Source organism: Paroedura picta, chromosome 7, assembly GCF_049243985.1.
Source record: "Paroedura picta isolate Pp20150507F chromosome 7, Ppicta_v3.0, whole genome shotgun sequence".
In the NCBI taxonomy this organism is placed as follows: domain Eukaryota; kingdom Metazoa; phylum Chordata; class Lepidosauria; order Squamata; family Gekkonidae; genus Paroedura; species Paroedura picta.
In genome coordinates this window covers 69,520,234-69,535,380 of record NC_135375.1, presented here as the reverse complement: position 1 = coordinate 69,535,380, position 15,147 = coordinate 69,520,234, and the positions used below count along the sequence as shown (strand labels likewise).

Sequence of the window (15,147 nt, the reverse complement as noted above, 5' to 3'; positions counted from 1 at the left end):
CTTTGACACCTCCCTGTCCATGGAGTAGCATGGCTCATGTTTTTCCACCTATGTAAAGCTAAGATACTAGTGCCCTATCTGTCCCCAGAATACTTAGCCACAGTAATCCAAGCAATGGTCATCTCTAGGCTAGACTTCTGCAACTCACTCTATGCAGGCCTATCCTTATCTGTGATCCAGAAACTACAACTGGTAATTACCTTCAAGGCAATACAGTGTCTGGACCCTGAGTACTTGAGGGACCACCTTTCTACCAATGTCTCCAATAGAGCACTATGCCCTATAAACACCAACAAGCTGGTGATCCCTGAACCTAGGGAAGCTTATTTGGCCTTGACTAGGTCCAGGATGTGCTGCTCTGCCAGGCTGCACCTACTCAACCAGGTGTTTGTGCCGAGACAGAGGGCCAAGCAGAGACCAGAGTCCAGTCTGGGAGGTCCAGAGTCAAGTGAGACTGAGTTCACAGCAAGCAGGGAGGGGAGTGGAGTCAAGACAAGCCAGGGAGAAAGTCAAAAGCCAAACTGGATTCAAGAGTGGAGTCAGTAGCCCAGCTGAAGGTCAGGAGCCAGGATGTAGTTGATGCCAAGTCAAGAATCTGGAACCGGGAATGTAGTCAAAGTCAGGCCAGGGTCTGGAACTGGGAGTCCAAGGAGCAGAAGTTCACCATGGGAAACTGGAACAGAAGTCATCTGGGAAAATGGGCAGGGTAACGCACATATTGCCCCCATGAAGGATGTTGCTTCAAGGTCCTTCTGAAATAGCCAGAACTGGGTGGAGCAACCCCCAGCCAAAGGGCCTGTACCTGAAGCTAATCCTCATCAGAGGAAGCTGTAGTTAGGCCCTATCTACCTTGACAGTGAGCTGCCAAGCCTGCAGATCTTCTGACAGCTGTCAAAATAGATTACCTTCATCGTTGCTACCCCTCCAGAAAATGCCCAGGGCTTGAAGGGGTCTTGCTCTGATGTTGGTGATGTTGCCCCTCTGGCAAATCCCTGGGGCTCATAGAGGTCTTTTCCTGGGGCTTGACATAAGCTGGCACAAAGGGCTGCATCTCAGTCTGGCTAGGCCCCAGCTGCTTTTAATCCAGGCAGTCTGAGACCGGATCTCCTGGTGGCTCCGGGTGTGGCACTGGTAGTGCAACTGGGGTGGGCATGACGCAGGGTTTTCTCTATCCTGGCCCCACACTTGGGGAATGAGCTCCCATTTTAAATGGGAATTTTAAAAATTCTGCAGGGCCTGCAAAATGGAGTTCTTCCACCAAGCCTTCAATTGAGGCTAGTGAACCAACTCTATGAACCAGAGCTCCCAGAGCCCCCCCCCCCACTACAAAGTACACTCTGCAGATGAAGAACTGAACCACAATCATGATATTTACAATCATGATGGTTTTCTTGAACAGTATCACAAACTGCAGGGGGTTGGACTAGATGGCCTGTATGGCCCCTTCTAACTCTATGATTCTATGATTCTATGAGTAAAATAGCACTGGAATATTAATACTGACCTCGGTGGAAATTTCTATATCCATAATTTCTTCAGAAAAAGACAGTAGTTATCATATGAGCCTATCTGTAATTTCTTTAATTTCTTGACAGTTGTAGAAGAACAAGTGATCACCATCAAAGACCTGGCAATCTTGTGTATTATGACTATGTAACATAATTGCTATATGACAATTTACTTTGGAATTCTAAACTGTCATGAAACAAAGAGAGGCGGCATGCTATTTGTACAGTTTTGCCCTGCTTGAACTTGGGGCACAATCTAGACAAATGCATCACATTAAAACCATATTACAATAAAAGCAAGTTAAAGCTAACCTGTTCACTGTCAGCAGATAGTAGTGAAACTTAAATACAAGCTGACTTGTATTTGTCCTTCATTTTTAACAGTTAGTCCAATTTTCAAGGCAGTTTCTTTTGTAATATACATTCAAATTACAGTTTCATAAAAAGTAGATCTGGATATTAGAATATTTAGGTCTGTATACAGAAAAAAAGCAAACCTGAAATATATTTTAATGTCAAAAGACTTAACATCTGTTTGTTTACAAATATTTTAGTTTGTTTTCTTCCCAAAAAGTTACAAGATATATTTAAAAAATCATGTCATGTCTCAACAATATCCAAGCTGCTAAATCAGCAACCCATGATGTCATCTTCAGAGTCTAATTCTAGCATATGCACAACAGAAGTTATTAGTAGTCCTTTTGGCCATGGCATTTATTTAAAAAATTCTTCATATGACCTACCTTCCAGCTTGTTTTCTTTGCAGTTTTTCATATATTACTCTCTTTACATACAACATAGAATCTCACTACAGTAATCAATTGTATCAAATGGCTTTCCACCTCTGCTATTACTAGGAAATTATTTATTTTGCTTTGATATTCACTATATTCATTAAAGTGAATTGTTGGAATTTTCACTCTATTCAGACAGATACAGGAGGAATGTTTAGAGTATTAGAGTACATTCTGATAACCAGGTTTAAATTCCCACTCTGCCATAAAGTTTGCTGGGTAGCCTTTGGACCATTTTCTTTCTCTCTTATCCTACCCTCACAAACAGGGCTGTTGTTATAGGGAAATCAGGGGCAGAGCACTTGTAAGCTGCTTTGGGGGAAAAGTTGTGAGAATTATAGGCCCATTATGCATGGAGGGGAAGATCTGCATTCGGGGTGGAATGGCATCACCTAAAATCACCGATAACGCACTATGCCGGCTGCAACCACCCACAGATTTGGTGCATGCAGCTGAAAAAGCCGCGTTAGCGAAACGCGGAAGAAAGCGGAGCTTCAGGGCGACCAGGGGTCGCCGCGTGCATAATTGGTTATTCTGGGTTTTGCCACCATCGCATCCCGTCCTGTGCGTAAGCGGTTTACTTTGTGTATTCCCCCTCCGTGCTTTCCATGTGACCCGAAATCGCTATTTCGGCGGCCGTGCATAATAGGCCATAGAGTTGCATAAGATGTATGTGAAAACATCAAACAGTAAAACTCTCTGTACAAAGTCCCTCTTCAGTGCAATTTCACCCTTTCTATACTCAGCATGAGTCTTACTCCTGTGGTTCTTTCCCCTTTTCCAACACCTGTTGTGTTGCCAGTGAAGGCTGGCACATGTGAGTGCTAGGGAGCATCCAATATCAGGGTTGTCCATAAATGTCATCTGTTAAAAAATAATCCCAGTGGGGAGAATTAGTACCACAGTATCCATAGCAAACATAGAGCCCAAACAACCTTTCATCCATTATTTCCTCAGACAGTTTCACACCTTTGTTTGATTAAATTGATCAATCTATGCCAGTAATACTTTGCATGTTTAATCTTATTAATGCAACCAAATTAGGCTCCAGGTTTGGATCAGCAAAGGTGCAATGGCTATGAAACACTGCAGCCAAAAGGGTAGATGTCTAAAGCCAGCATTCATTTTAGTGCATTAGAGTTTTGTATGGTTTATTATTTTAAAGTTTAAGTAAATGCAAAAATACTGAAATTTTAACAAAGCTAAACATTACTCATAAACATGCCTTACCAAGGTGATAAAAAACTAAGCTTAAGGAATGTCTTGAAATATTATCAAAGAGAATTGCTCTCAAACATTTATTTCTCTGTACAAGGAATTTCAACCAAATTTATTTAGATCAAAAAGTGATGGCTGATGGTTAATTTGGAAGAAAGTCTAGAAATTTCAAAAAACATAAATAGATTTATAAAGTGGTTCTTGTTTTTGAAAATGTATTAAATTGTCCCGTGGCACGCTCAAACCTAGTTAACGAACCCAAGCAATATTTACATACACAAAAGCTTCAGCTTCAGTATATATGTTCGTCTTTAGGCACCGCAAGACTTTTTTTACTTTTGCTGAAGCACAGAAACACAGGTACTTCACCTGAAAGTGTACTGTCATTCTGCAAACTGTGTTTGAAGTTTTGCCATTACCAGAGCATCCTTTAAAAAAATGTTCAAGAGTACAGTAGAAGGAGAGGCTGTACTGTATCTCATGAATGAAAGGCAAGGCTGTCTTGTATCTCTTGAATGTAGTCAAGCAGAAGGAGCTTAGAAATATAAAAGCTTGTAAGAACATGAATTAACCAGGACATAGTAAAAGTTTTACCACAAGACTATTTTTTTCACAATCATACCATACTGCTCCATTTTCAATGCAGAAAGATTTGAGTTTGACTTTGCTACACTGTTAAAAGTCAAGCAATTCAAGATCTCATCAGATCTTGAAAGCTAAGCAGGATAGATCCTGATTAATATTTGGATGGGAAGTACAGGGCAAAAGCAATCACTGGCAACCACTGCTGAACATCTCTTGCTCTGAAAACCTATGAAGTTGCCATAAGTCAGCTGGGATCTGACAGAACTTTCCACCACCACACTGTAGTTCTAAACTGGCAGTACAGTTCCAGCTCTCTTTTTGATGCATTGAATTCATTTGTAAATGTTGACTGTTTTAGACATTGTGATTGGCAGGTATTCTAAGTCTGGTTTATATGGTGAAAGAACCCGTGAACCATTCACCTCTATCATTGAGATAATGATATTCATGAGACAGACACTTGACAGAAATGCTTCTTCATATAGAAGTCCAATCTTGTTCTGGAAAATGGAACATTAAGTAAAGGTCCTGGCTTTATAAGTATCAGTATATGTTCCTCTTCCATGTGAACCTTATCAAAGGGAACTATCATCTAGTGCAGTGGTTCTCAACCTTGGGGTCAGGAACCAAATTGGGGTCACCTGGACCCTTTCCTGGGGTTAGCAGGTTGCCCGCTGCTGTGGCGGCAGCAGCAGTGGTGGATGGTGGCGGTGGGCGGTGGCAGCATTTTGCAGCGGCAGCGGGCGGAGGTGACAGCTGGTGGCTGGCAGAGATGGGGGAGCCATGGCAATGGCTGCCTCCACACCACCTCAATTGTTGTGTGCATGTGCGTACCACCCGTGCACGCGCACACCACCCCTGTGCACACTCTTGCTGTGCGTGTACACTGTCACCGCACCAGCCACTGCCAAGCTGGGGTCACTGTGAAGGTAAGGTTGAGAATCACTGATCTAGTCATTGGTGTACTTATAATGTACCCCTGTACACCCTATAATGTAGCAGATGGGTGCATAACTTGTTTATTTTTACTATAAGCACACAAAAAGGGCATGTCGCATAAATGGGGACTATCACTGATCGCACATCTACTATAGAAGACCATATATAGGAGAAAAGTATTAAACCACTTCACATGTTACAAGTTATACTGTGGATATATGGTATATTCCTAAACTGGATCTTACAAACTGTACCTTAAAGATCAAGCCTTCATTATGAACTTAAGTTTGTGAACTGGTTCATGTCTCTTCCTATAATTGACAGCTAGGTCACCAATCAGTAACAGATATAATAATTTTGTTATCAGTCCTATCTCTAGAGATGCATAGATATGCCTTTTTTGTTCTTATATGTTCATGTGAACTATTTTATTTTGTCTACTTTTTGTGACTATTGTTCACAATTTCATAGTTTATTGTATGTGTTTTTATAGTCATTGAATATCTCTGCTCAAAGTGCAAGCACAGGGGGCCACTCAGGGTTAAGTGAATTTTAATTTTTTGTCTTATCAAAAGTTAATCCTCATAATTACTGGGTGGATGTATCTTGTCTCCACTGCATATGTGTACTTGAGCATTGCCATTAAAGTACAATGTATTATAAGCTGACATTTCAGTAGTTCAAATATATGTTGAACATGTAACATATGTGTGTGTGTATTTAATTATAACAGTTTTTAAGCAGTTCACAATAACAACATCAGATAGGTAATAGTGTTCTGATAATGGAAAAAATGGCTTTTAGCCATTGTAACCTCATGAGTTTGTGAGAATTCTGGAGGCAAAGAGAGGAAGTAAACTGCAACTTACAAATGTTATTCGTCTTTAAGGTACTAATGGACTTTTTAAAAAAAATAGGTAAGGACCCTTCTTCAAGTGATTTGGTTTTGCTCTTGATAGTGTCAGATAAATCTAGGTGGATGTCCAAGTGCTGAAACTCCTGGTTCTGCTGTCAGGACCAATTGAAGATGTTATTTTGCATTCCCTCTCCAGGCCACCAGGTCTGCCACCACTGCTGCTACTGCTGTACACAGATGGTTCCCAGGTCTCAGAAGTCTTGATGATAGTCATGTTGGTTATTGTCAGACAGTTCTATTTTTCTTTAATCAGAAAAAACACATATTTCAGACAGGGCTGCCAAGATTCACCAAAATACCATAGGCATTTTTTTTCCTCTGCAGTCACACAATGAAGATGCAACCTAAATACCATATGACATGTGCCCTAAACATTTCATTTCCTTCAACAGCCTGTGGGCAGAAGACTCCAGTAGACAACTAGCAGGGAAAAAAATAAGATACATCATGGAGAATATCAGTGACTCTCTAATAATGCATAGGGGAGTGAAAATAATAGTCATAGTGTATTCATGTCTTCATCTGTGAATTCTTGGGGAATGTGTAATAGGGTATTTGTAGCAGTTTTAAAATGGTCCTGCTTGAGATGCTACTTTACCAATCTCTAAAATATCAGGCTGAAATGTTGGGGAGTAAATCAAAACATGCTGTTAATAAATCACAGAGCAGTTGTATATGAACTACCACATCCAGAAAAAAACACACACAACATTTTGACAGGAATGGAGTATTGTATATTTAGCAAGAGCATGCTCAGTTAGCATGCAGATTTTAATAATTGTGGTACTTTCTAGAACAGCAACCAAGAAGGAAAATGTAATGTTTGCCAACCCCCTTGTATGGGAAAAGAATAGTCATGACTACTTCGCTTTGTGGCCATTACTTTTTCAATACCGCCATAACCTGGTCAGCTTATATAAACACCCCCCCCCCCGGCTAAAGCTGCTGGAGATTATGTGCAAAACATAGGATCTGATGAGCTCTAATATGAGATGGCCTGCATAGCATAATATTTGGGATTACAGTAGTAATCTCTTTAGGGAAAATGTGCAGTATCAGAAAAAACAGTGTCTTGAATCTTTGAAGCCTAGGTCGAAGGACCACTAATTCTTCATGTGTTTCACTGTTCTGTCTTTCGTTGGCAGTCAAACTAACAACCCATTTGGTTTGTAGCCCAGTGCAAGTACTGAGAATATATATAGAGAGAGCTTCTCTAAATAACCATGATTGGCCCAGATTCTCAATATCTGATTCAAGCTCATAGATATATCCTGAAAGGTATAAGAAAGCAAATAGTTACAGCATGTTTTCATATGTAAAGCCTAAAGAAGTTTCAGACTTGTTTCTTCCTCCCTTGAACAAAATCCACATAACACATTGCTCTGGGAACTGAAAAGAGTTCCATATAAAGGAGGGTCAACTACTTAAAGAAAAAGGTCAACATTTTCATGAGGCTAGCTTAAGCCTCCTGCATGCATATTTGGAGGGATACCAGCCAAAGTATACTTTAAAGTGGCTATTATCTGAGGTTCCTTTCTTAACAGCCCCCCAAACATAAAATCACACACTTTGGGTTCAGCTGTTATGATATCATGGAATGCTAACAAATATAGGCTGGGATTCAGCTGGCCTGAACATATCCAGTGGGATTTTTAACATTCTTTCTTTGGTGTATACTTTTGGCACACTGCTTTTGAAGCACTCCTCAATTTGCCATGCAGTAAAGCAGCAGCTGTTTGACAAACAGACATTCGCAGTCCCTTTGGGTGCTTAGAGAACAGCAACTATAGTTTGTGGGTCCTGGCTGTTGTAACTGATGAGAAAAGAATCAGACTCTCTCCACATGAATAACAAGAGGCAGAGTGGGCAACTGGAGTGGCAAACCGTTTGTGTGTTCAATTCATGCATGGGCTGCTTCCACTTGCTTGTCTTTATTCCATCACAAAACGTCCCAGGTGTAGTTAGTGACAATGCAAACCAAAAAAGAGGGAATTATGGAACAGTGAACCAATGTTCTCCTGACACTGCCACAAACCATGTGGCCTCATTAGACTGTGGGTATCACAGCATAGGGAGAACACAATTACAAAGGAGTCGGAACACAAATGATGTGATTGATGAAACAACAGCAAAGGCAGCTTGTGAAGCCCTGTACAAAGCCCACACCCAAAATAACAAGCATGGTTTTTATAACTCATTTTTCTCTACCTGAAGGAATCTAAGTGGCTTACAAGCACAGTCCTCTCCTCTCAACACAGCAGGCACCTTGTGAGGTAGGTGGGACGGAGAGAGTTCAGAAAGAACTGTGACTGACTTTTCAAGAAGGAGTGCGGGATTAGAGCCTGCTGCTCTACGCTGGCTGTGTCCAGGGAGGCAGAATTAAGATAGTGCCTGCTCACCCTAGTATTTCACCTGTTCTTTTGACTTTCTCTTCTGTAGAGGTATAAGTGACAAGGTAGGGAATTTGCAGGAAGCATCATCTCAGCACACACACCCCAATGCACAAACATGTTTTCCTGAACATATTGCCTATTCAAGGCTTGAAAAGTTGACTAATTATCATCAAGATCAACAACAATGATTTTTTAAAAGAAAATGTACAAATGTACCCACTTTCAGGAACTGGAAGTTCCTGCTGCAACATGAATCTTTCTTTGCTCTGCTATCATCACAGATACCTAATCCCCACTTCAGTGTGAATTTTAACTACTTATTTAGCATTTTAAGGCCAATCTGTTTGGATTGTTGGCACCTTTAAAAAAAGAAGATTTCAGTAAATAGAGGAAAGTTGCTTCAGAGCTCCCTTTCCTCAAAACCAACTAGTCCTGGGAACAGGAAAAACTATTTGACCTGACATATATTCAGTATTGAACATTTGAATGGACTTCCCACAATATTTCTATATGCAGCTTTACATCATATAAGGCAGGCTTCATTATGCAAAGCTAAAAAGATGGCCTGAAGTCAGATATCTAATTACATGGGACTGCCTGCATGAGATCACAACCTCTTGTTCTTGGGGATGTTAATTATAATCTGTTTCTGGGTCTTCCCTTCATATATAAGCAGCTTTTTGAAGAGTAGGTTTATGAACTTGTACATGAAGAAGAAAAGCCTTTTGTTGTCATTTTCCAGCCACCTCAAATGCTAGAAAATAGCAGAATACCATATGTGAAGAGATAGTAGATCCATATTGCATGACCTTTGGAAAGCAGCAAAGAACACTACACCTTAAGGTATTGGTTAGATGTGAGGGATTTTATTGCATAAATGAAAGGAGCCGACAAGACTATATAATCAAGATAACATCATAGTGCAAGCAGAGAGCAGGAATGAACATTGTTTGCATCAGTACATTTGTATTTCCTATGTTCAAAGTGATATAAAAGCATCACAGTTCTGCAAAACACTTTTCCAAACTTGAAATTTGCCTCCTTAGATATACTTGATATGGTGTTCTTCTTCTTTTACATCAATTGAATGGAACGAGATACAGGATGTAGTATTTTGTCAGTTATTTGACTGACTGATGGGGAAGGGTGGGATGAAAAAAGAGAATGAAACCTAGTTCTAGCCTGTTGAACAAAGCTGCAATGTGAACAAGGTGTAGGAGCTGCTGGCAATCATTAAATCTGCAAAGGAAACCTGGTACACTGGGTGTTAATTACAGTAATTCAAGATGTTTCTGAGAATACACTGGCTTCTTTTTCTTCTCCCCAGTGCAATTAATTGACTGGAGTTTTCTGTTACAAATGCTTAAACTGTCCTGCTGTCTTTCAGACAAAAGAGGAGTGCCTAGGAGAACGACACTGAGTCTGCATTTTCTAACTTTGTTAATCTCCTTTTTTTCTTGCTTAGTGGTGATGCCTATCCACGTGCTGTCACTGTTGCAACAATCAGCTCTGTCATGACAAATGTGGAACTTAGTTGATCCACTTTCTTTAGTTATGACAGAATGTGGATGCATTTATTCTACAGGACAATGTGTGCTTTCAAGTAGTTACCTATACAGACATGAAGTAGAGGTGTTCCAGCTCTTCCAGTCTCAGCAATCTAGATGGGCTTGGTCTTTCAGTCTACCCTGATTCCTTGGGGCTGTGGGTGTCATATATGGAACTTGACTCTTTAAGGCTTAGGTCCTAAAAGTATTTATTCTGGAATATATTAATTAGAAATGGATTGTTGGTAGTTAGGACTCCAGCTATTGTTATGTTTGTGATGTTTCCTGCCTTGCTGATTTACACATTAAATCACATTTTGAAAACATCCTGTCTGTTACTTCTCTCTGGTCCTATGGTAGACATTTACCCACCCCCACAGTGCACACTTTACAGAGGAGCCAACTACCACATGGTGTCAGAAGTGGTTCTGCTCCTTCATCATGCCTGATGCAGCTCTCTCAGAGCCTAAAATTTCTGTAAGATGCATTCTTTCAAACTTCCATCTGATTTGGTCCTGTTGGAAGAGTTTAAATATGCAACTGCATATTGGCATTTTTCAAGTATTATTTCAGCCAGATATAGATTTGATATTTTTCAGGTACCCAAAAAGGCCAAACTTGAAAAATCCCCAAAATATTTGGGATTTGGGGGACCATTAGATAGCTGAAGTTGTAAAGCATTTAAGGGGGTTGCTGACCCTTTAGATAACTTCCAGGTAAACTTCCAGGTAATCAATTCCCATAGAATTATTATTGGAACCACCGAGAGTAGCAGTCTAGAAACCCAATAAATAAATAAATAGTTTAATAAATGTGTTTAAAGGGATAGCAAGTCCTTTAAACACTTTCAGAGTTCAGTCACGGCATAGCTTGAAAAAGGCATTTAAATTCTAAATGGACTGAGTCCCCTATAAATATCTTCATCCCCCTTTCATTAAAATCAATGGAAGCTAGGAGCTCCTGCTTCGAAAGCTCATAGAATTAGACCCCTGGTTCAATTTTTTGTGACTTGGGCAGGGGGTGAGGAGAGGCACCAGCAGCTAAGCTGCAAATTTTAGACCTCTAGCTCAAAAAAAACAGCTCCCCCAGATTCCTAGATATCCCTGGATTGATTCTCCATTATAACCTAAGGTAGCCTTTCTCAACTTTTTGACCATGGAGAAACCCCTGAAACATTCTTCTGGCTTCAAGAAACCCCAAAAGTGGCACAATCATGCAGAACATGGTTGAGAAGTATACCCGTGTAAACACCCAACCAGATCCCCACCCCTTCCTACCCCCTCAAGGCACATCACTGGCCTTTTTGGAAGGTGTGACTGGTCACCATGACCATATATGGTCATATCACCCAATTAATGTTTAATAATTTTTTTAATTTATTAAATTTAAATTCCAGGGCCATCAAGAAACCTCAGGGTTTCATAAAATCCTCGTTGAGAAAATGTGTCCTATAGGCCCATTATGCACGGAGTGGAAAGTCCACATTCAGGGTGGAATGACAGCGGCTAAAATCACCAGTTATGCACACTGCAGGCGGCAACCAGGCGCAGAGTCAACGTACGCCGCCGAAAAAGCCGCGTTAGTGAGATGCGGAAGAAAGTGGAGCTTCCCGGGACCAGGGCACAACCAGAAGCGGCTCCGGAGTATCCACGTGCATAATCGGATACTCTGGGTTTTGCTGCCGTTGTGTTCCGTCCCGTGCGTAATCAGTTTGCTTCGCTTCTTCCTCCTCCTCGTTCTCCATGCTACCGTTTCAGCGTCCATGCATAATAGGCCATAGAGACCATTGACTATGATAGTCCCCATAGGATTTAATAGAGCCAAAAAAATTCAGCATTCCCAAACACTTACTGAATTCCAATACCATACTAATATTGAGATTCAGAAATATGAAATGCCAATATCTGGAGGGTTCAGTGCATCCAAACCTGAAAGATACTGGGGGGCAGCACACTCATCTAAAGTCTTTTTCCTATGATGACTTATTAGGTTGACTGTAAAATACAGATGTTAAAATTCCCTTCACATATACACAACAGTTCCGGATTTATAAGTCTCTTCATAATTTTTTACTACTAACATAAGTTGATTAATACTCAGCATTTTAACTTAAAGAAAGTTTGTTTCTAGTTTGCATGCTTTGGAAATCAAAATTTGAAGGAAAATGCTGTTTTTCAGACTTTTTGCTCTGACATGGTTGCTTTCAGGTTTTTTCCATCCGAGAATAGTTTCACACAAACACCTTACCATACAAGAGCATACTAAGGTGCATGAAAACACATGAATTGGCCTGGGGGAAGGGGAAATAATAGAATCTCCCCAGTTTCCCAAGTGCAGTCTTGCTATTGGATACAAATAATCTGCATAAGTTCATAAGTTTATGATAAACTGGCCACCCGATGCTTTGTGGGGGTTGTAGAAAAGGAACATTTGTATTGGTGCTCTTAGGATATAAATTTCATCAAGTCAAGTGCAACTGAAGGGACATGTAATTACACAACACATTACTCAGGGCTGTGAAAGAGATCATGTCTGCAATATTATTTCAGGAATGGTGAGAAGTAAGAAAACTAATTTAAAGACAAAGTGAATAGACAGCAATAAGTCATAATTAGCAAAAAGCAGAAGTCATAATTAACGGCAGGGTAAGTTTAGGGCAAACTCTGTGCAGTACCATTACTAACAAATAAGAGTAGCATTGCAGCATGGTACAAACAAATTGCTGTAAGGGTTTGAAGATATTCAGCAAGGGACAAGCAGGGACAATTTCACAGTTGCTTGTGACGTCCGGTAAGAAAAGTTCTTGTCCATCTGCCCCTTCCATGATGCAAAATTAAAAGAGAAAATTGCATTGCCAAGCGTGCACTAACTCTTTGTTTCTTTTTCAGCACAAATTGAAGTGATACCATGCAAAATTTGTGGTGACAAGTCCTCTGGAATACACTATGGAGTCATTACATGTGAAGGCTGCAAGGTATGAGATCTCTGTTCATTGTTCTTATTTTCCATGATAGTTTCCAGCACTTTTGGGCTTATGGTTTTTTATCATTTCAAACAGAGGAGAGGCTACAAGAAATTCTGGTAGGCAGATTTGGTGCCCGTTGAATGGTGTTGCTTTCCAGGTTCAGTAAATTGTACAGGTTGTATTCCTGACTCCACAATCAAATTATTTTACAATGAAATCTTGGAATTATTGATGATAGTTTCAGAGAACATTCTTACAGAGGTCAATACCAAAATGTCCCATTATAGATTGTCTTTAAAGTTGCTTTCAACTGTTTTCTTCTGGTTAAGTATATTAAGCCCAATAGATTTAAGGATAATAATAATTTCAAAATGTATTATTTTATTATTTACTTAATTTATATACTTCATTTATACTCCTCAGTAGAAACTCCAAGTGGCTTACATTGTTGTCCACACACCCATTTTATCCTTGCACATTCTTTTCTTTGGACATTTTCTCATAGCAGTCAAGATAATCAAAATTTTCATTCCTTCACCCAGAATGCTCCCAATGTGTAAAACTTTCTGTGGTTTTGATTAGTGATAATATAAGTAATAATCAGATATATTATGGTTTCAAATGGATTTCAGTGCAAACCATAAGACCCTAAGATAGCAAAAAAGATCTTTTAAACCTTTTAAATTAAGTGATTTTAGCCAGAAATCCCCGATTAGCTATTGTACTTCCCAAACTCCAAGACATATTAACGTGCTTATGTGTAAGAGAGCCAGTTTGGTGTAGTGGTTAGGAGTGCGGACTTCTAATCTGGCATGCTGGGTTCGATTCTGTGCTCCCCCACATGCAACCAGCTGGGTGGCCTTGGGCTAGTCACAGCACTGATAAAACTGTTCTGACCGGGCAGTGATATCAGGGCTCTCTCAGCCTCACCAACCCCACAGGGTGTCTGTTGTGGGGAGAGGAATGGGACGGCGACTGTAAGCCGCTTTGAGCCTCCTTCGGGTAGGGAACAGCGGCATATAAGAACCAACTCTTCTTCTTCTTCTTCTAATAATTATTTAATTAGAAGCTAGTGAGGTGTGATGCTTACATGTCACACTAGGACCATATAAGTTCCCACGTTTTAAGTGTTGTTTAAAAAATAAGCAAATTAAAATCAACTAATTATTGTTCATTATCATTCTGTGGCACTTCTAACTGCTTAGGTGAAGTTTTGGGAAGTGACTGTTTTTTGTTACCTCCCTCATTCAGGTGACTACTCCTGGTCTCAAAGCCCTAACCTCCATATTAGCCCTAATCTCAATATTAGTACCAAGCTTAGATGTTACTGAGGCTGCAGTCCTTCTAGGGAACCCACCACCAAAATCTATGGTGCCTTGTAGGCGGCCTTTGACATCGTGGATCATGACCTTCAGATCCATCGCCTCGCCGGCACGGGGATACAGACCACAGCCTTGCGCTGGATACGCTCCCTTCTCCAGAACCGGACCCAGAGGGTTGCAGTGGGGGATGAGTTCTCGCATCCCTACGGACTCCCTTGTGGGGTACCGCAGGGCGCAGTCCTCTCCCCCACGTTATTTAACATCTTTATGCGCCCTCTGGCCCAACTGGTACAGAGTTTTGGGCTGGGTTGCCACCAGTACGCTGATGACACCCAGCTCTATCTCCTCATGGACGGCCGCCCGGACTCCCCACCAGAACCATTCGCCAGATGTTTGGAAGCAGTAACTGAATGGTTCGAGCAGAGTCGCCTGAAACTCAACCCCTCCAAGACGAAGGTCCTGTGGCTGGGAGGCAGAGGGCAGGACCAGGCAGCGCGCCTACCCACCCTGGCAGGAGCGCAACTTACCATCACGTGCCAGGACAGGAATCTGGGGCTGACCATCGATACCTCCCTGACTATGGAGGCTCAGGTCAAGAGAGTAGCGGGTCAGGCGTTTTTCTATCTTTCTATCTATCCAGGCCCGACTACTAGTGCTCTACCTGTCCCCTGACCACTTGGCTACAGTGATCCATGCGACAGTCACCTCCAGAATAGATTTCTGTAACTCGCTCTATGCTGGCCTACCCTTGTCTCTGATCTGGAAACTCCAGCTAGTGCAAAATGCAGCTGCTTGGGTCCTCACTGGTACACCTTGGAGGGCCCATATCCAGCCTGTGCTAAGGCAGCTGCATTGGTTGCCAATTGCTGCCCAGATCAGGTTCAAGGTTCTGGTTTTAACCTTTAAGGCTATACGCAGGTTGGGACCCACATACCTGAGGGACCGCCTACCGCCCTATAT

General features: G+C 41.2%; 1 protein-coding gene across 2 annotated transcripts in view; it reads left to right on the top strand.

Annotated features, from left to right (window-relative positions):
• Positions 1-15,147, top strand: part of RORB (RAR related orphan receptor B) — a 157,795-nt gene that overhangs the window by 86,507 nt on the left and 56,141 nt on the right. For both annotated transcript variants that reach the window (XM_077344784.1, XM_077344782.1), the window contains exon 2: positions 12,789-12,874. In XM_077344784.1, the coding sequence (XP_077200899.1) occupies positions 12,789-12,874 (86 nt within the window). The remainder of the gene's footprint in view (positions 1-12,788; positions 12,875-15,147) is intronic.